The sequence below is a fragment of the Ciona intestinalis genome, chromosome 9 (assembly GCF_000224145.3).
Source record: "Ciona intestinalis chromosome 9, KH, whole genome shotgun sequence".
NCBI lineage: Eukaryota > Metazoa > Chordata > Ascidiacea > Phlebobranchia > Cionidae > Ciona > Ciona intestinalis.
In genome coordinates, this window is record NC_020174.2 from 3,604,233 (window position 1) to 3,625,471 (window position 21,239).

Sequence of the window (21,239 nt, forward strand, 5' to 3'; positions counted from 1 at the left end):
CAGTGGTGAATAATACAGGCCTAGCTTTTGTTTTAAATGTATATATATATATATTATATAACAATAATGAATGGACCAATATAGTATGTGTGGTGGACATAAAATATTGAACATCTCTGACAGACAAATAATTTTAGATCTGACCCAGTTAAACTAAATCATTTTGTCCGACTGTGTTCAACAAGAAAGATAAATTTGTTTGCTTAGTTGGTACTTTGTTTATTTAAGCTGTTAATTATTTCCTTGTTTTCAGGCTCAAGAACTGAATGAGAAAAGCATAAAAAATTCTATTCCTTTATCTAAAGTGAGTTAAGTTTTATTTTGAAAATGTGCTTAATCTAGTGTTTACTGTTTATATGTTTTGTAAGTGAACTAGACTGATATTATAGTAGGTTTATTCATGTTAAGTTTTAAATTTTTTCACTTGCTCTACCACAACTATGACATATTATTTATAAATATTAAGCCCATAGAATAAAAATTATTGCAATCTGTACTAATATATGTATATTATATATGTTATGTTTTTCAATAGGTCTATTTAATTAGCGATCCTATATAATATTTATACGTACTGTTTTCTTTATCAACATTTTATTTAGTCAGTCAGTCTTTATGTGTAATATTGTTTTAAAACATATCGGGGACTAAAATTTTAAAAGTGAATTAAATATACATCACCTCGTAAAAATTGTCAAATGGAAAATTGGTTTTGTTTGTAGGTAATGGTCTATTTCTATAATGGGCTCTGCAATATTTGTTGTTGAAATTTAAAAAGTAAACAGTAAACAATGATGAATCATCCTAACTGAAGGTTCATAATTATGACTGTATGTGAGTTTCAGATAATTTCATTAATTTTCATCCACCAGATAGCAGCAACGGTCTACATAGTGTATTGTGTGATATAGTCTAAACAAACTTGTTACGTGGTTTGTAGAAGTGAGATAAATGGTGCCTAGGTGTACGTAGTACACGTTTAACCTTGAATTAACATATTTTAAAGGCTTATTTTGCGAAAGTTTAACTAGGTTTAGCGAGTTTAGCAAGACAAATATAAACTTTATTTTAAGCACTGTCAGCTTATTTCTGTCAATATAATATATATATATATATACTACAGCTATTTTATACAGACTATAATTGTAACAGTACAATTTGTAATGTCGATTAATTGCTGTTGCACATAATTAAGGGTAATTGTGACTGTTTTATATTTATATTATCTACATTATTTATATCAGCAGCATGGTTGTCCATAACACCTGCATTATATAGAATTTGGTGCGTGCTTAAATAGGAAATCGTCATACTTCCTTTAACTCAATGTGATAATAATTAGGAGGTGTGTTTATGCATGGAACCTGTTTAAAGGATAGCATAAAACACCAGTATGGTCTGTGGTTTATATCTAATCTATGTTGAAATTGAATTCCAAGTTACTCTAGTTGGGGTGCTGGAATGTTTGCTTGGAGCTTTATATGTAGAAAGTAAATGGATTGTGTAAATATGCTTAGTGGAGCTGTAAATGCCTACAATGTAAGAGCGCTCAAGCATAAATGAACATAATGAACAACTACACCGTTCATTTGTTGCTTTCATGGTAAATTAGAGGATGACAGTGAAAGGATAACATTTTATACAATGACTCACGTCATGGATATAAATAGGGCCCTAAAATTTTATGTGATGCTGATATTGTAGACAGATGTTATGACAGTGTTTTGATGAAACTTGTTTGCTGCTAGTGTGAGTAATGCATTATTTAATTAAGAACTATAGGTGTAAATAAGTGTAATGTGAATTTTGTTGTGCTCAGCATCTGATAACCTAATATATATATACTGATACAGTATGGAAAACTCAGCATATGAAGTGTCAAAGCAACTACTTGACAATATTATCGATCTAGTAGAAGAACATATTGTTGGATCAGATTCAACTTGTAATCGTGCTACAGTACAAGATACAGTTGCCCAATCTGTTGCCAATGATGCTGTTGTCATACCAACACACGAAACAGAACAAGTTACAGTTATTCAATCTGCTGACAACAACGCTGTTGAAGCAGAACAAGAAAGAACAAATGAAACAGAACAAGTAACAGTTGACAGCAGTACTGTTGTTGAACTAACAAAGGAAACAGAAAAAGAAACAACAAATGACACAGTGGCCCAATCTGTTGACAACGACGATGTTGAAGCAGAACATGAAACAACAAATGAAACAGAACAAGAAACTATCGACAACGATGCTATTGTTGAAGCAACCATTAAAAAAGAACAAGTTACAACAAATAAAACAGAACAAGTTACAACAAATACAATAGAACAAGGTACAGTGACTGAATGTGTTGACAACAATACTGTTGTTGAACCAACAAATGAAATAAAACAAGAAACAACAAATAAAACAGAGCAAGAAACTGTTCCTCAATCTGTTGACAACAATGATGTTGTTGCACTAACAAATGAAACAAAACAAGAAACAACAAATGAAACAGAACAAGAAAATGTTGCTCAGTCTGTTGATAACAACTCTGATGTTGGAGTAACAAATGAAACAGAACAAGAAACAGTTGACAACGACCATGTTGTTGAACCAATAAATGAAACAGAACAAGTTGACCAATCTGTTGACAACTTCGCTGTTGAAACAGAACAAGAAACAGTGGCTGAGTGTGTTGACAACGACGCTGTTGATGGACTAGCTAATGAAATAGAAGATGAACCAACAAATGAAATAGAACAAGAAACAGTGGCCCAATCTGTTGACAACGACGCTGTTGTTGTTGGACTAGCTAATGAAACAGAAGAGGAACCAACAAATGACACAGTGGCCCAATCTATTAACAACGACGCTGTTATTGCAGCAACAAATGAAACAGAACAGGAATCAGTTGTCCAGTCCGAACCAGTGGCCTGTTTAGATTCAAATGGGTTCGACACCCACGCAACGAACTCCTCTCAAGCATTGTCACAGTGGTGCGAAAATGAGGTGGACTGTATATTAGATTCAGTTTTTATGATACTGGATTCAAATGAATCGTCCGAATCAACATTGGAAGATGAATATCAATTCAGTGATGAAAGTTCAGAGACTTACGAAACAGCAAGTAACCCAAGCGACTCATATTGTGATGAAAAATTGATGAATAATGGTGAAACCACTTCCTTCAGTGAAGCTTCTCTCAATGGGGAATTATTGGATGATCCAGCTGTAGATAAGGCAGTAGATGTTGATGCTTCAAAAACATCAGTTCCTGACAATCCTTTGAACCAAGACGTATTACAAGATGATGAATTAAATTTAAGTAAATCACTTGATGATGTTGAACCAATCATTAATAACGACAATGAAGTGGATAATGTGTCTGTAATTAATGTTGAAACCAACACACTAGCTGATGCCCACATTCAACATGAAACTTGTGGCAGCCAAATGATAAATAAAATGCAGAGTGAAGTGGTACCACCTGGTAAAACAGATGATTCATGCCAGGATATTAATATGCAATGTGAACTTCTAGTTAATGAGATACTTAACGTAATACAAGTTAAAACACCTGAAGTAAATGTCCAACCACAAGTTATTGAAGAAGATTCAAATCAATCTAAATCAAGTCCAAGTTCACTTGATCAAACACAAACAGTAGAAGAAACTGCTGAAGTTGAAGCCGTTACAGAATCAATGTTTGTTCCGTATACCCTTGATGTTTGTTCTGTATGTAAGAACAATATGAGGGAAATGGCGTTAACCATGAAAGGCTATAAATTATTTGCCAGCAAACAAAGAGACAAGGAGTTTGCCTTAAAGTGGGGTTTAAAGGTATCAGTGAAATGTTTGATATTTAAACAAACTACAAGGAATTATTTATGAGCTATTGTTTAATAAGCGGTCATTTTTGCGACCATATTAGTAAAAATAATAATACATATATATATAGTAGGGTATGGGAAGATGAGACAACTTTTTTCTCTTTTATCGTCCCATCTGGTAGTAAACAAAGAACATTCAAAGAGTTATTGGGCCATATCCTTACGAATTCTATATACCGTTGTTAATTGTTTAAAAGGATCAAGATATTTGGATATTATGTGCTAAAGGTGTCCCATCTTCCCCACCCTACTATACATATATAATAGAATAAATTAAGTTTTTACCAAATTAAGGTGAAATTATTATCGGCAGATAAGGCAGCAGCAAATTATACATTATGTTAATTACTTTACATAGCTTTCATATATTATATGCTGTTTACCTAACTTGCCCACAAATTATATTTAATTAACCATTAACGTATAGATATGTTAATGTATATTATATATATTATTACTTTTAACCTTTGCTAAGTATTAAGACAATTTTTTTTGGTTTTAGTTTTAGCAATGCTTTAAATTTGAAACACATGTTTTTACAATTTTTTTTATAGTTTCTAAATGAGTTCATGCAACATAATGTGTTCTTCCAATGCATATTTTAGTAATCTGGTTCATTTTATTATTTTATCTTATTCAGGCTCCAAATACTGGAAGCAGCATTCCCTCATACAACCACACTGATCAACATACACCTTATAAAAATGGTAGTTTTGACAACCTTACCACTGATGCAACACCTGAAGTTTTAAAGGTGGGGTGTAAACAATGAACAATTTGAAGAAACTGGAATTATTAAGATAATGTTTAAGTCAAATTATATTTATTCTGTGTAATTATAAAATATTGTTATGTTGATATTAGTATAAACCAACTTTTTTTAAATAATTTTAAAAAGGATACTCGGCTAATTTTGCGCTTTTTTGTAGAAATTATTCTAATTTTTTTATAAAAATAAATTATAAAAAAGCGCTTTCTAAAATAAATAAGAAATGTTTTGCGCATGTATTGTTCAATAAAATGTTATTGTCTTATATTTTAGAAAGCACTGAGGGATATGGAAAATAAATACAACGAAGCAATGGTTCAAACTGCTCAATTAGATAATGAAAAAACTCAGTTACATTATCAAACCCAAAAGTTGTTGGATTCATTAGAAGAGCAAGAAGACGACTTTTACCGTTTAAAAAAGAAACACAAAGAAAAATGCCAGGTAAATTTAAACATCTCCTAGATTTTTATTAAAAAAAATACATATAGGCAGTATGTCACTATAGCACATGTTAAACCAGTTTGATGTTGCTACCAATGTAATGGCTAGCCTAATTGGCAGTTATACAGAAAAATACAAAGAAAGTAACATTGTAAAATAAAATTACCTACAAGATAACTCAAGTTTCACAAAAAAAAGTGAAGCACAATAACTCAGCTTTCACAAAAAAAAGTCACATATAGCACATAATGAGACAACCGTGTTATAATTTGTGATAAATGATAAAAGACATGGCCAGTCACTAACAGCTCCCTATGTTTGTTTACCCAAGCATAAAGTTTTAATTGCGTCGAACATAAACATGTCTGTAAAGTTCAAATCAAATAACCTTCTCATATTAATAAGTAACTAACGTTTTATTGGTTTGGAATTTGTGCTGTGTTTTCAAAGTCACCCCTATTGATTAAGACATATTTCATATATTATATATAATGTATAAGCATATACTGTAGTTTTTTTCTAGCCTAATTCGCTCTTTGTATAAATACATACAACAGTTTTTTATTAGCCTAACCACCCCTGTTGATTAAGAAATATATAATGTATAAATACAAACTATGTGTTTTTTATTTAGTTATTTCAGTGTAAATTGGTAATGTTAACCTTATTTGAGTAAATCATTGAAGGTTTGTTTTGTTTTTTAGGAACTTGAAAAGCAAAAGCGAGGTTTTGATGTTCTGCGTAGAAAGTGCAACGATCTCCAAGACGCGTTACGTCAACGGGATGAACTCATAGAGGTAGGTGTTTATCTCTTGCATGGTTAAAGGAATGTGTGTGGTTTGCTACCCATATGACCCCACATTCTACCAGAAGTTTCAGCTCACAGAAAACCAGATAGTCATGTATATCAACACTGTTATTAAGGAGTTAAACATTTTGTGTTTTTTGAAAACAATCGGTAAAAATTTAACTTAGATGTAAATTCTTTTCAAATGCGATTGAATTAATAGGTATTTTTCATTATTTCCTAAAAGTTGTTTTATAGATTTTAATTATTCAAGACAGTAGCAGTTCTTAGCATGTGTAACATATATAGGGACTAGGGTTTAAGAATGTTTTGAGCTGCACCAGTGCACAGAGCAGGTCTTAGTTTGTGTTTGGAAGTTGGATTGTTTTCACTTGGTTTTCTGCACTTGATATTTGCATGTATGCACACTCTCTATTGTGGCTTTTAACTCTTACTAGTTACATGGTGGTGCCCCACTTCACTGGACACAAAGATTTCACTGCAGAACTTTTTTCTCTTCACACTTATGTCCGGGCATTCTTATTACTTTCTTCCCATATCATCAATATATATAGATTTATGCGCATAGGTACATAAAAAAATTAATAAAAAGTTTTGTTATAATTCATGGTGGAGAAGTTTGTTATAAAAAAAGACTTTTAAGGGATCTTAGTGAAAGCAAATTTCATTTTATAGTTTTATAATGAAATTGTAAAATGTTCTGGGTTCGGAACTGCATTTCACAAGTTATACACATGTGCTGTAGATTGAGATGAATGAAGCTTGAAATCACTGCTTTGGAGTGTTCATACACACATTCTTTAAAACCTCACACTAATTTTCTAACTTGCACACAAACTACCTTGAACACTTTGTTCCAATATCTTACTTCAGATGTTTACAAACAAAGAAGCAAAGGAGAAAAACCTCGAAAAAGTTATTTTTGACTTAAAAGAAACAATTATGTGGAAAGATAAAAAAATCGAGGTAATAATATTAAGTTGATGTGGAACTTTTTCACTAAAGTTGAAATTCACCTATTTATGTGTCTTTGGAAAGAAGCATTTTGAATGGTTGTTAGTTGTCTTTACTTTCTTTCATTTCTTTCATCTATTCTTTAATATATCATTCTTCCCTAATCTTGCCTATCATCTTTCAATGAACAGGCAATAGTCAGGCAAATTGAATATTACAAGAAGAATGAAAGTTCAGGGCAGAATAATCATGTAAGTATCTACATCTGCAGCAGTTAATAAATATTTCATTTAATTATGTCATATAGTCGGGTGGGGGAAAATGGGACAATTTTTCATTCTGTTTTGTAGTTACAATTGTTAGTAAACAAAAAGAATTCCAAAAATTATAAAACCAAATCCTCACGACTCCTATAACCGTTTATAATTGTTTAAAACACGATCAGGATATCATGTGCTAAAGGTGTCCCATCTTCCCCCACTCTACTATACGATGTTTTCACATAAACCTAAATTTAATTATTTATCAATTAAAACCATTAATATTTAATTCCTGCATGATACATAGGAACAAGGTTTGATATTTATCGGCAACAACAGCGAATCAACTGTTGAACACGATGGGCAAGGTGATGCAACAGAACTCATGAATGCTCCAACCATAGGTACTTATATGTTATAATTGATATATATTTGCTTGTTGTATGTTTTAAAGTCAAATGTAGCGACCAATTTTCTTTATTCTTAGTTAACTAAATGTAAAGAAGTTTTAAGTTGTGTGTTTTACTGACTGTTGTGTGTTTTTTGTTTATTTTGTCACTATAACCTGTCTTTTCTATTTAACATAGTTTCTATATTTGCTACCATAATTGAAGAGACAAACCTGAGTTATTAAAATTCATTTTTTCTTTGTTTTTTTAACTAAATGTAATATGTTTTTGTTGTGTGTGTTTTTTGACGACTGTTCATTTCGTCGGGATAACCTCACTTTGCGTTTAACATATTTTTTTTATTTCTGCAACTTTAATTAAACTTAAAGAGATAAACACAAATTATTATTATTAATTTTTCTTTGTTTTTTAACTAAATGTAAATAGGTTTTTTGCTGTCTGTTTTTTTGACGACTGTTCATTTCGTCGACTGTTCATTTCGTCGACGACTGTTCATTTATAACCTGTCTTTTCCTTTAACATCTTTCTTATTTCCGCTACTTTAATAAAACTTAAATAGATAAACACTATTAATTTTTTAAGTTCTTAATTTTAATTTTTTAGACTCAAAAGTTTCCATTCTTACCGAAGAAAATCGACAACTCCTTGAACAGGTTTTGTTTTATTTCTTTATCATAATATGAACCTATCTTGGTATTTTAAAGTTTTTGGTATAAAGTTAATGAATTTTTAATTTATAAACTTGAATTTATGAATTTAAATTGGCTTTAGTAACATGAGAGAGTTTAAAAACTTTTATAGTTTGGCTGAGTTATTAAAATAAGTTCTGTCAAAATTTTTTCAAGAAACATTCACTCTTTTTTAAGTTAAATCTTAGTATTTTAGCAAATGTACAGACCAGAAATCTTAGTATTTTAGCAGGTATACAGACCAGGTTAACTTAGTAACACTGCATTACGTTCTTCTAGGTTCAAAACCTCAAATTAATGTTAGAAGAAGTAAGAGCGAGTGTTACGGAAAAAGATTCCAACGATCTAAATTCATCATTGGGTGCAACGGAGATGCAACTTCTCGAAATTCAAAGTTTGTTTAAACTTTTATTAATTTCCACATGTTTTTCATTAAATATTTACATTGAGTGTGAGTGTGGAGAATTGATTTATTAGCACGACACTCCCATTTGTTTTACCCTGATAATGGTAACATGTATATCATATACAGTATATAACATTGAATATTTAATATGAGAAATAAATTTGCCAGAAGGCCTGTTTAGGATGTACATTATGCCTAGCAGCAAAGTTTGGTTTCTTAACACTAACATAATAAACATAGAAAGTTTCCCAACCCAATGTTTTGTATGTGGCAGATTTTTCCAAATATTGATACAAACTTAACAGTGAATTTGTAAGGTAATTTTAAAATGTTCAACTTTGTTCCAGGAGAAGCAAACAAACAAGTTAACGAATACAAGTTCAAACTGCAGAAATCAGAGCAAGATCTTGCTGTTTTTCATGGAAATGTATTTTGTTACGCATTATTTTTATACTTGTTCTAAATATTTATTTTACCAATCTGCAACGGTTGATGGGAGTTGTACAATGATCTATAGGAGTTGTAAGGTTACGGTTTAATATTTCTTTTAATGTTCTTTGTTTACTACCAAATCAAACGAGAAAATAGAATGAAAAGGTCTCCCATCTTCTCCCATCCTACTATATTTAACTCCTGTACATTTGTGTAAAGTAGTTTAATTTTTATCCAGATATCCCGGCTTGAAAGTCAGTTGATTCGTTACAAACAAACATCGGAAACTTACGAGAAGAACGAAGATGAAATGAGAGCGGAAAAACGAAAATTGATGAGAGACGTATGATGCTCCTTATTCAACTATAAATATACCTTAGCAGTTATCATCAGTAGAATTATTCAGTTACTTTGCCACTTTTTAATACTTTTAGTTTGATATATGCATTTATATGTAGGAGTTATATGCCAATAACATTTTTACCCTAAATTGCAAATTTAACTATAATTATAACTTTTCAATTATCACTTATAGAACTTTTCAGCTACTTCGCCACGTTTTAATACTTTTTCTGTGATATATATATATATATATATATATATATATATATATAGGAGTTATAGGCCAATAGCATTTTTTACCCTGAATTGCAAATAATTGGTTGTTGAATTTATTTGTTGCAGTTACGAACAGCATTGGATCGAATTGAAGAAGTAGAAATGACAAATTCTCATCTTGAAAAGCGGTTAGAACGATTGCGAGCATCAAGAACTGCATTATCTGGTCCGTCGTGATGCATGGATGGCATCAACTACTTGTATACCTTGATGCAGTGCTTGATGTACGCGGAGAGTTCTTATCAAGGCTTTGCACGTGTAATTTCATGCCATTTTAGTGAAAATATCTTTATTAAGTTGATTGTATACAAGCTTTTGATTCAACATGCTAAATATTATCCTGTTGCAATTTCAGTATAAACATTAATTTATGCGTTTATGATTTTGGTTGTTCCCATATGTAAGATCTGGTTTAAGATGATTTCGTTCTTGTTTAAATTGAAATAAAATGTTTTAAAACTGTTTTTTCCCTACTTTTATATACAATAAACACATATTGTTGCAACAATCAATCAGAGAAACAAAGAGAAGGAAATTCAATGTAAATAATTTGTTGTTATATTACATATTATACAAAATTTTGAAGTGAAATTTTAATTCAACAACGTAGTAAAGAACAGTGCTTAAATTGTCACAAAGAAATTTGTTTACACAAATGTTGTAACTGGGGATGGGGGGTCGTCTGAGAAAGCAGCACTCTGTCTGTTTGCGCTTGTATTAATATTGCTCGGGCGTGCACTTGTGCTGTAACTTCTGCGGTCTTTCTTTTTCCGTTTGATTTCGTTTAATGGGGTGGTTTGGTCGTCTTTTTGTTTCTTACTTACACTTAGCATAGACGATGACGAACCGGTGCGTTTCTTCTCCGTTTTCACCGACGTCATATTTGCTTTGGCTTGGCTTGTCTCGCCATTTAGATTCGTCCGCGCGTTCGATGGCGTGCCTGGTATTTGTATAAGGCCCAACGTAGTCATGTCTGTGTCATCCTTGGCTACCATTCTGTAAGTTGATCTTTGTCGCTCTCCACCGACGAGGTCGCCGTTGCCGTAATAAGATTCCTCGCGTTTCTGTACAAATAAGATTTTCAATGCTCATTACTATTTTCTCCGCTTATAATTATCGACACATAAAAATAAAAATCTTTATTTAAAAAAAAGGACATCAAATATAGTAGGGTGGGGGAAGATGGGACACCTTTTCATTATATTTTTACATAGAGCGTTGTTAGTTGTTTAAACACGATCAGGATATTTAGATATTATGTGCTAAAGGTGTCCCACCTTCCTCTCTACCCTACTACATATGTGTGTATATAAAACACCCCCGGACGAAGTGTAACGACTTTGGTATCACCGGGGCAATTAAAGTACGGATGATAGCTCTATTTACTCGTTTGAAACAAATGTCTGAAACAAAAGTGAGCGAACAAAACGTTCAGTTTGACTCAATAGACACCAAGTATACCATGGTTCCTATGAAGTTGCCGTCCACGTCCATCTTGCCGCGATAGGTTGATTTATGAGGTGCGGGGTCTTTTTTACCCAAGATAATCGCCATCCAGTGCGCTCTGATTTCATCTTGGTGTAAACAGAATAGAATCATCAACACGATTCCCTGAATGAAATACATTTTGAATGGGAACTGTGGCTTAGCGGAGCTATAAGCAATGATGGTAAAAGTTCAACGGGTCAAATAGCAGTTCGGAAGTACGCGGTTGTGCGTATATGGAAGCACGTAATATATAATATATGTGCTATATATATATACATTAGGGTGGGGGGAGATGGGACACCTTTAGCACGTATTTCAAATATTCTAATCGTGTTTTAAACAATTAACAACAGTCTATATTGGAGTCGTATAAGAATACGGTTTTATAGTTTTTTAAATGCTGTTTGTTTACTACCAAATTAAACGAGAAAACAGAAAAAACAGGCGTCCCATCTTCCCCCACCGTAGCACATCGCTACTTTTCCTCTGCGTTATAGATACGTACCAATGCGGAGGATAGAAGAGTGAATACAATAACGGAGATAAGATGCGCTTTGGTATTTCCTTCGATTCTTATTGCTGGGATAACTGCTGTGCCAATTATCACTGCAAATAAATGTTGCATGGAATTTTGCAGAATGAAATAAACAGTTAAACTTACTTATGGCCGTCAGCATAGTTATAACTGATAACTTATAAAGATGGACTTTAATACGTTGTAAGCTTCCCAAGCGCTGAAATCGACCGTTGGGTTTCACCCAAACCATTCCGTAACTGACGTACATTAATATGACTACATCAACAACAAGCAAAAGTGAAGAAGGCAGTATGACGCCCATATTGAGGTAGTTTCCTTTCAAAAAACACCTACAAAATATCAAGATCAAAAAGAGTCAAAAACTAATGAATGACGATATACAATTCGCTGGAGTAAACCGTGTAAATCTCTTTGCGCGTGAATGAAACAACCAAACAAATAATTGCAATAGCGAATGTTATTCCGTATGCTGGTAATGCAGATTTAAGGAAGAATCTACTGATGTGACCACCCATTGGCTTCTTGAACATAACTAGAAGAATAAACCAATATGCTGTCAACCAGAACCATGCGCCTAGCATTCCTAAATGGCCCAAGAATGCACCTGAAAAAAAAAACTTTATAAACGTACTATATGTTTGTTTGTTTGTTTTATTGTGGGTATAGGCTACAGAATAGTTAAATAAATAGGAGCACGGGGGAAGATAAAACACCTTTTCATTCTATTTTGTCGTGTAATTTGGTAGTAAACAAAAAACATTTAAAGAATTATAAAACCGTATCGTTACTTCTCCCATAGACCGTTGTTAATTGTTAAAACACGATCAGGATATTTGAAAATTATATGTGCTAAAAGTGTTCCGTCTTCTTTCACTCTTACTATATTAATAATCATATTATTCGTAATAAAACATAAGAAGAGATAACGTTGTCTCACCAGCAACACACATTGGATGTTCGACGATGGTTTCTAACGTCTCGAATTCGTAATGGTGTCTGTGATTGTTGCTGATCAAATACGACACGAAATACACGATGTAGCAAACGCATAGATTCACCATCACTATATGCGTTCGTTTCACTTGAAATTTTCTAAAAACGATTTCAACGACAGTACTTAAAATGTAGTAACGAAAACCGGAATCACAGCACTGGCTAATTACCAAATAATGTAAAGCAGCGACTGTTATGCAGTCATATTGCTTTTGATATATATATAACAAAAAGTTATGGTAGTTTAATATAGTAATGTGCTGAGATAGGATAATACCGTTATAGCACCCAAACCCTATACTGTTTGAAACAATTAATAACGCTAATTGGAGTCGCGAAGCTATACGGTTGTATAGTTCTGTAAATATTCTTTGTATACCACTCGTAGGTTTAACGCTCTGAACTGATTACAGTTGTTAACCTACACACTTTTTTAATTGTGTGTTTTTTCTTAGTTTTAATCGTGTTCGTTGTATTTTGTTCACTTGATCCTTTTACTGTCTGTTAGTTTGATTTTTATTGTGTTCCCAATCACCATTTATCTACTAGTCACTATTATGTTCCAATTTTCGCACAAACTCGTTTCGACACATTGTTTAAGAGTTTAAACGCCGCGTATAAATTCCCCGCCGCTGCCTGATTGCAGCGTGTCACGTGCCGCGCGCTGCGCGCTCTGCGTCCTTGTGGTTTTGAATGTGTAAAATCGGTTCTCGTTGTACTGCGTTTGCGAAAAGTAGTTTTGTCGCGAGAGATTTGTTGCAGGTGTGTTGAATTGGTTAAATGGATATTTGTATTCAGCAGTTACTATGTATGTATGACAGTGTTTTAAAACCGTTAGAGGACATTTATATAGATATCGTTATTTATAGACTGTTTTTACGAAATTACCTTTATATGTTTCAGTCATATTCAGTACAGCTTACAGCAGACTACGTCAGACAGCCCATTAATTGGCCGTTAAAGCAGCGTCTAGGAGCAAACTATACCGTTAACTATGGGACACCTTTAGAAGATGTCCCATCTTACCCCACCTACTTTATTACAGAAGTGTACTTACTATTGCTGTATGCTGAAAATGCGGCCGTTTTTATGATACTGCAAAAAAACTGACTGCATCACGGCGTTTTAAATTGTAAGAGATAGGAACGCGCTGAAGCCTGAATAGGCACCCGTAGAATACTTGTGTTTTTAATTTATGCCGCTCAATGTGTTAACTGGTAACATATATAGGGTAGGGTGGGAGAAGATGGGACATCTTTAGCACATAATATCCAAATATCCCAATCGTGTTTTAAGCAATTGTCTATGGGAGTCGTGAGGATACGGTTTTATAATTCTTTGAATATTCTTTGTTTACTACCAAATGGACGAGAAAATCAAATGAAAAGGTGTCTCATCTTCCCCCACCCTACCCTATATATGTTACCAGTTAACACATTGAGCGGGAGAAATTAAAAACACAAGTATTCTACGGGTGCAAAAGACACGCTTGTGTAAAAGACAAGCAATAGACTAACTTGTATCCGATGTATGCCATTAAAGTCAGAAGTATCCCAATTATAGAAATGGATGCCCCGATGTATGTTACGATCAACATTGTGGAATAATTCTGAACTGTGGCGATGTTTTCTCCATTACTCGAATTTGAATGATCTAATAAAAACGAAGATAAGGTAAATGAATATGTGCTACTTATTATGTTTATCCTTGCCTGGTAGTAATTAATGCCATGAAATGGTATAATTCCTCATTACTGTCAGGTTAATGAGTTATGACATTTTTTCTAAATTATTCTACATATGGCTGGTAATTTGGGCAACTTATTAATTGCTATATAGTCCCGGCGCTGCTGTGTGGCACAGTTGGTTAGCGCGCATGCTTATATATGCAATGCGTATGAATTCTTCGGCATAACACTTAATAGCAATTGCTCTCGATGGTCACTAATGGGTTGTTTAAATTGTTAACCATATATAAAAAATCTAAAAAAACAGTTACCTAGTTACATTCATAGTAATTCCTAAGCTGAAACGAGGTGTATGAAACAGAACACCCGTGTTATAACGACTCTTTCCGGCCACGCAAGGATAATACAAGTTACATTCAGTCATTCATAATTGGATGTAGCCATTACGGTCTATTGTTGTGAGAATGCACTTACTCACAACAACAGAAGCGTTTTGTGTCTATACCCTATATTTCCTAGTTTCATTTTTATATCCTTTATTTAGAGAACGCACGCTTGAACTTGCTTCCTTCCAGTAAAAAGTCATGGAAAAAATACAGACACCTAAGTAATGTAGAAATAAACATTCTGTAGTAGAATACCGAGGCGACAATAATCTTAACTGTTAGCTACTATTTATATAGTATAGGGTGAGAGAAGATGGGACACCTTTTATTCTATTTCTCGTCCCTTTAGGAAGAACATTCGAAGAATTATAAAACCGTATCCTCACAGCTCCTATAGACCGTTGCGAATTGTTAAAGAGACGATCAAAATATTTGGATATTATGTGCTAAAGGTGTCCCGCTTTGCCCCACCCGACTGTATAATATTAACTTACTTTCTACCGTTGTTCCCACGTTAATTCGATATTCCGTTGTATTATTCATTGCGTCAGAATTTATATAAACCTAATTAAGGTCTGTCACGATTAAAAAAACATGATCAACTGCCTGGTTAGGGTCTGTAATGTAACATAATATATCTATATACTCTGCCAACTATAGCAAGATCACTTACGCCCCATGACTTGATGCAACGATACACAACTTCATAATCACGTAGGCTATTCTTTATAATATTAAAATTTCTTGTTTTATGATGTAGTATATGCGACCTACGTCCTATACGTAAGAATTAAGTCAGCCATACAAGCTTGCTCAGCGCACGCCGGAAGCTTCGCCTGATCCCTCTCATTATGCTGTCTATTAGAAGTTTGCTAATCGTGACGCGAATATTAACAAAAAAATAATAAAAATTATCAACTGATTATATATTGCTGTAATTTAGTCTGAACTTAAGTTGTAGGATTTAAGTTAAGCGCCAAAGCTATGCCAAGACTCACTGTTATTTTATAATACCTGCAGTTTATATTGAGATTCTAAACCGAGTAATTGTCCATATATTTCGTGCTATTCATAAATATCCGGAACCTTGTGACGTCACATCCACTTTTGCAACGCCATCATTGAATCGTTGGAACTTAGTTAAGTTGCAAACTCAATATAAACAAGAGGTAGATACACAAATAGGACACTAAGCCTTTTCCACTTTCTTTACTGACAAATGACAAACTTGTATTTGATCAAAGAAATTCAAACTTAAAAAATGTACAGTCGAATTTATTATTGTTAATTGGCGGGTTTTGTAACATTAGATTGAAAAAAATGTACAAGGATGCGACAGTTCACTTTGAAATGTAACAAGATACAGAGACCACATTTAACAGTTTGTGAAACCATGATACGCGAACCCACTGACTATAAAATCGCTTCACAAAAGTTTGTTCCATTTTTTCAGTCACAAGAATCTTAATAAGGACCTGACCTTCCGCCTTGGGGTGGGCCACCCCTCCTAAAAAAAACCAACAATATATAAGGTCAAGCCTCGTTAAAGCAGACTCCCCCCATTGTACGGGTTGGGTCTACGCAATTTGTTTCTATTAGAAGTTTAACTTAATAATAAATCATATTTAGGGTTTATTCTCTTTTAAGTTGATAAATATATTTACCATTTTCCACCGCCACCGTCTCTGCGTCCGCCCCGGTCACCACCTCGGCCTCCATAACCTCCTCTACCACCTGCAATATAGGGTGTAATGGTAACGCCTTTTTATCATCTAGGTTATTTATTTAGGTTTTATCCATAAATGTTTTTTAAAGACTGTCGTTTTACTGTTACTATGAGTCTTTTCAACCCTTTATCAACCTTTTTGCTATGACTGAAGAGACTTAATCAGTTTTATTTATTCATAAATGTTAACAATTGTGATGTTTTACTGTTACTTTTCGAATTTTTTTTGGACAAAATAAATTTTATTTATTCATAAATGTTAACAATTGTAATGTCTTACTGTAACTTTTCTCTTTTTTTCCCAGTTTTTTTTTGTTATGACCGAAGAAACAATTTTTTTTTTCATTTAGTATAAATGTAACAATTATATTTATTCCCATAAACAAATCCTACCTCCTCTGTCTCCTCTTCCACGGAAACCTCCTCTTCCCCCACCATCGTATCCTCTTCGATCGCCAAAATCTCTTCCACCACCTCCACGTCCACGACCTCGACCTAATGTTATGAACACATTAAACACAAACATACATAAACACATTTAAAAGCAGTTTTAAGTAACATATTAAACACAAACATTCATAAACACATTAAACAGAAATTTTAACACATTTAAAAGCAGTTTTAACACATTGAGCCCAAACATACATAAACACATTCACAAGCAGTTTTAACACATTAAACACAAACATACATAAACACATTCACAAGCAGCTTTAACACATTAAACACAAACATACATAAACACATTCCAAGGCAGTTTTAACACATTAAACATAAAACATAAATAAACACATTCAAAACCAGTTTCCAACTTTGCAATTCATTTTTTTATATTTACCTCTATGGTATTTAACCTTAGCCAAGACAAGCAAACATAAAAAAACAAACAAAAAAACTTTGATCTTTAAAAAAAAAACATACATATATAAACACATTCAGAAGCAGTTTTCAAAGAAAAAAAAACATATGTTTTATTTTTATTTTTTATGTTTAAAACATAAATACCTCTATCTCCAAATCCACCACGTCCTCGACCTCTCCCTGAAAACCCTCCTGCAGCCAAAAGATATTATTCAAAAGTTCATTTTGTAATATTTACCACTTCTACCCACCTGGTCCAGCACTTGCACGTTGTTGGGCAAAACTAACACTCAGTAAGTTTCCATTCCATTCCTTGTCTAAAAAAGGTGTCATTATTACATAAACTTGGTTGATATCATGAAAAACAGTTCTTGTTTAAATTCAATTACTTTATAAGTTGGTTACAATGAATCAATGAATGTAACTTGCTTTATCCTTGCTTTTAAGTTCACTTTTTAAATTACTTTATAAGTTGGTTACAATAAAAGAATGAATGTAACTTGCTTTATCCTTGCGTGGCCGGAAAACGACAGTCTTGAAAACTTATAACATGGGTGTCCTGTTTCAAACACCTCATGCCAGCTTACGAGTTACCAAGTATGTTACTTCGTGGTTGATTTTTTTGGGGAGGATTTTTTAACTTTTTTTTAATTACAAACAAAACTCACTGTTGAACCAGTTTATGGCAGCTTGAGCAGATGGTGGATCATCGTATGTAACTGTGCATTCACCCTTTGGTTGATTAATTTCTTTGTCCATGTAAACGTAAATCCGAGGCTCTTGTGTTCGCTTATCTTTCTACAGAAACATGTTTAATCATTACAATATTAAAACATCATGTTTGTTAGGTTGTGCAGCACAATGGTTAACGCCTGCCTCTAACCAAGAAGGTGTAAGTTCAAGGCTCATCGCTGCTACCAATGTCACGGAATGTGTCCTTGGGCAAGATACATATATAAACTTAGACAAACCATTAAGTATCAAAAAAAATCACTACAAAGTTACATGGTAACTTGTAAGCGGGCACAAGTTAAAAGAAACAAGAACACGCATTATACCACAAAATGACTGTCCATTTTCTGCCACGCAAGGGTAAATAAGTTACATTTATTTTTACATATTTTTATTATTTGTACATATTTTTTTTTATTTGTACTTTTTTTTACGTATTTTTCTGTGCATTAATTACTAACTTTTATGATTCCAATCTGTCCAAAATACTCAGCGATAGATTCCTTTGTAATATTTTGACCCATGCCTTGCACAAAGATTGTGTCGCTTGCTGGTCCTGGTGTATTATCAACAGATGAGGCCGCACCTAAATATAAACCCCATGAACAGATATTTCTTTGATTTTGAAACGTATCTAATGAAGTCTGATAGCATGAGGCTAAAACTTTTGCGTTAAATCCTGGCTGAACACTATGTTAAAATATATGATGAAATATTAATCTTTAAAAAGCTTTAAAAACTTTTCGCATTTGCTGTGATAAAAATTTGTGTTCCATTTAGGTGGAAAACAAATAAAACAAGGAAAAAAATTTTTGTAAACTGATTGCCTGTATTGAAGTCCTAAATAATATAAACAATTGCACTGTTAAACTTAAACCCCGTTCAACACAATGCAATTGTTAGCCCTACGATTTTCCATGGTTTTTAAATGATGGCTCTTTAGATAGAAGCAACCAATGTATTAGAATAAATGCAACAATCTTACAGACTTCCCAGGTGAACAATACGTTGACAAGGTTCAAGCAAATGTGGGTTTTGCCCACATTATAACATGTTGATTTGCAGAGGCAACTTACCACTACCTCCATCACTGTGATCTCGTGTGTTGCCTGATTCACCTTGTCGTCCACTGAATATGAAAAGCAGAAATTCGAATAGATTTCACCACAAAGCATAATAACTGCCCTTAATTAGGCAATACTTGGAATAAACCCCATGATACAAAAACTTGGTTGAACAACAGATTTTCGTGTTTTGGTGTTGATTGATTTTAAATAACATGTGAAAAAATATTGTTCGAATACCTACACTAAGAAAAGTTGTTTTTTAGTTTGGTAACAACCTAAGAAATCCTTTATTTTCTTAAATCTTTAATGTGGGAATATTTTTTTTAGATCAAATGATGCCTCATCCATGTCTACTTTCTATTATATATAGCCTCACTTGGTATATTTTTCATTTTGTGTTGACTATTTTTTCATTTTGTGTTGACTATTATGTGATGCCCAAATCACACGGATTTTAAATTTGAGTATTTTAAAGAACAAAATCTATATCGAGACAATCTGGCATATTTATACAGTCATAACGCATTAATAGGTGTTTATCGTTTTCAAAACTGATCTCTATACACAACTCAATCCCCATGAGTAATAGAGAACTTACATATATAAATTTCAAGCATTATTAACTAAAATTCAATTAGAAAATATTTACATATGTTTTATAAATTTTGGGGTTTAATTTCAAACAAAAGCCGCAAATCATTTTTTCCCATTTTCCGAATGCATTGTCGCTCCGAAAGCGGTTTAACATTTAAAAAAAAAAATTAAACGAATATACAACCATTTCAAATCACTGTCACAGAACATTGCCTGCAAGTAACATTGTTACTTTTATCCACCAATGCAGTGGTTTTTGATCTGTGGGTATTTACTATTTTCAGCCAAAGGGGTAATGTGACATTTTTTGAAAGTAAATTTAAAATAAATATGTCTTTCCAGGTTTCACTTAAGACCCAGTTGGAATATCGTGAATTTTTTTTTTTTTCTAAAAAACTTTTATATTTTTATGGTTGCACTACTGCTGTGATTCAGTGCATGGAGTCAATGGCTAGCAAAGAAACGCACCAATCATTACTAGGAAAAAAACTAACTTTAAATACAGGTTTGGGTTTTCACATTCTGGTGATTTTGTTTTGATTGCACCGCTGCTATGCTCTAATTAGTCCAATGCCATTGGGCTAAATTTGAACTCTTTTCGTCTGGCGTTGCGATAAAAGAATATGTACGTTTTTTGCTCGTTTTATACGATAAAATAGCAAAATTGCATAGGTTTATAAACAATCATGGCACAAAAACCGTTACTGATTCCTGTTGTGGGTTTCCAGGTCAGAAAACAACCCTGGACTTTCAGAAGCAACCAGTTGTTCAAACAACAAGCTTCTATATTAAAACAAAAAGCTAAAACTTTTTTATGAGTGCCATCATTGAAAAAAAGTGTTGCAAGCAACAATGCTGTCCAACCCCCTATATATATTTAAAACACAGATAGTTGAACCATCGTAAAAAATAACCAATCGGTAATCATAATAATACATAGGCCTATAAATATTATTTACAAACATTCAAATAATATTGAATTTGCAATATAAAGATCAAGTCTACTTGTCCACAAACCATCATATTGATATTTTATAAAATGGCAACTGTAAATATTAAATACAACCTATGCGCTGCCAAATCAAAAGGTGTTCCATAAGCATGTTGACCTCACCAAGTATAACCTCACATAAGCATAAATCTAATCAAATAATGATCTCACCGGTTCTCGGAAGAGTCATATCCTCCTCTGAAACCTCCTCTTCCTTCATAGCCGCCTCTTCCCCCTCCTCGCCCTCGTGTCTCCCCACGATCCTGGCCTCCATACCCTCCTCTTGAGTCATTGTACCCGCCTCCGGAATTCCCATAACTCCCACGAGAATCTCCGTAACTACCCCTAGAGTCCCCATAACTACCACCACCACCACGAGAATTGTCATAACCACCCCGGGAGTTATTATAACCTTCCCGTTGGTAGTTACCATTATCTTTGCCTCTGTTGCCACGGTTTCCAACCTCGGTCACGAACATCTACAAAGAAATAAAATTTTTCAAACAGT

At 33.3% G+C, this 21,239-nt stretch overlaps 3 protein-coding genes and 1 long non-coding RNA gene across 11 annotated transcripts in view; 2 read left to right on the forward strand and 2 right to left on the reverse strand.

Annotated features, from left to right (window-relative positions):
• Window positions 1–1,798: 1,798 nt before the first annotated feature.
• Window positions 1,799–10,130, forward strand: LOC100175136 (putative leucine-rich repeat-containing protein DDB_G0290503). 7 transcript variants are annotated; one of them, XM_026836142.1, is made up of 14 exons: window positions 1,843–2,209; window positions 2,483–2,529; window positions 2,581–3,828; window positions 4,519–4,632; window positions 4,921–5,091; window positions 5,796–5,888; window positions 6,773–6,865; window positions 7,045–7,104; window positions 7,421–7,517; window positions 8,127–8,176; window positions 8,492–8,606; window positions 8,966–9,045; window positions 9,289–9,393; window positions 9,735–10,130. In XM_026836142.1, exons 1-14 carry the CDS (start codon window positions 1,855–1,857, stop codon window positions 9,843–9,845), a joined length of 2,739 nt encoding a protein of 912 aa, XP_026691943.1. In that variant the 5' UTR covers window positions 1,843–1,854; the 3' UTR covers window positions 9,846–10,130. The 7 variants fall into 7 exon arrangements, with proteins under 7 accessions (XP_026691940.1, XP_026691943.1, XP_026691939.1 ...); XM_026836139.1 differs by having other exon boundaries at window positions 1,799–2,209; window positions 2,396–3,828; XM_026836138.1 differs by having other exon boundaries at window positions 1,843–2,529.
• LOC100176735 (adhesion G-protein coupled receptor G2-like) lies at window positions 10,066–15,906 on the reverse strand. Its single transcript, XM_002123493.5, has 8 exons — window positions 15,255–15,906; window positions 14,205–14,340; window positions 12,632–12,786; window positions 12,076–12,298; window positions 11,818–12,023; window positions 11,662–11,762; window positions 11,130–11,279; window positions 10,066–10,732 (listed from the first exon to the last, which is right to left on the reverse strand). The coding sequence occupies exons 1-8, from the start codon at window positions 15,301–15,303 to the stop codon at window positions 10,316–10,318; spliced, it is 1,437 nt and encodes a 478-aa protein (XP_002123529.1). The 5' UTR covers window positions 15,304–15,906; the 3' UTR covers window positions 10,066–10,315.
• Window positions 14,091–14,978, forward strand: LOC108949760. The gene is made up of 2 exons (XR_003396248.1): window positions 14,091–14,360; window positions 14,919–14,978. It is a non-coding gene; the product is annotated as an uncharacterized LOC108949760 (long non-coding RNA).
• Window positions 15,907–16,019: 113 nt separating the features above from the next.
• The window catches only part of LOC100186952 (RNA-binding protein FUS-like), a 7,276-nt gene continuing 2,056 nt past the window's right edge, over window positions 16,020–21,239 (reverse strand). For both annotated transcript variants that reach the window (XM_018813300.2, XM_009861408.3), the window contains exons 6-13: window positions 19,156–19,208; window positions 18,541–18,665; window positions 18,016–18,145; window positions 17,599–17,664; window positions 17,492–17,539; window positions 16,880–16,981; window positions 16,425–16,494; window positions 16,020–16,267 (exon numbers count right to left, since the gene is read on the reverse strand). In XM_018813300.2, coding sequence (XP_018668845.1) covers window positions 16,225–16,267; window positions 16,425–16,494; window positions 16,880–16,981; window positions 17,492–17,539; window positions 17,599–17,664; window positions 18,016–18,145; window positions 18,541–18,665; window positions 19,156–19,208 — 637 coding nt within the window. In that variant the 3' untranslated portion in view covers window positions 16,020–16,224. The remainder of the gene's footprint in view (window positions 16,268–16,424; window positions 16,495–16,879; window positions 16,982–17,491; window positions 17,540–17,598; window positions 17,665–18,015; window positions 18,146–18,540; window positions 18,666–19,155; window positions 19,209–21,239) is intronic.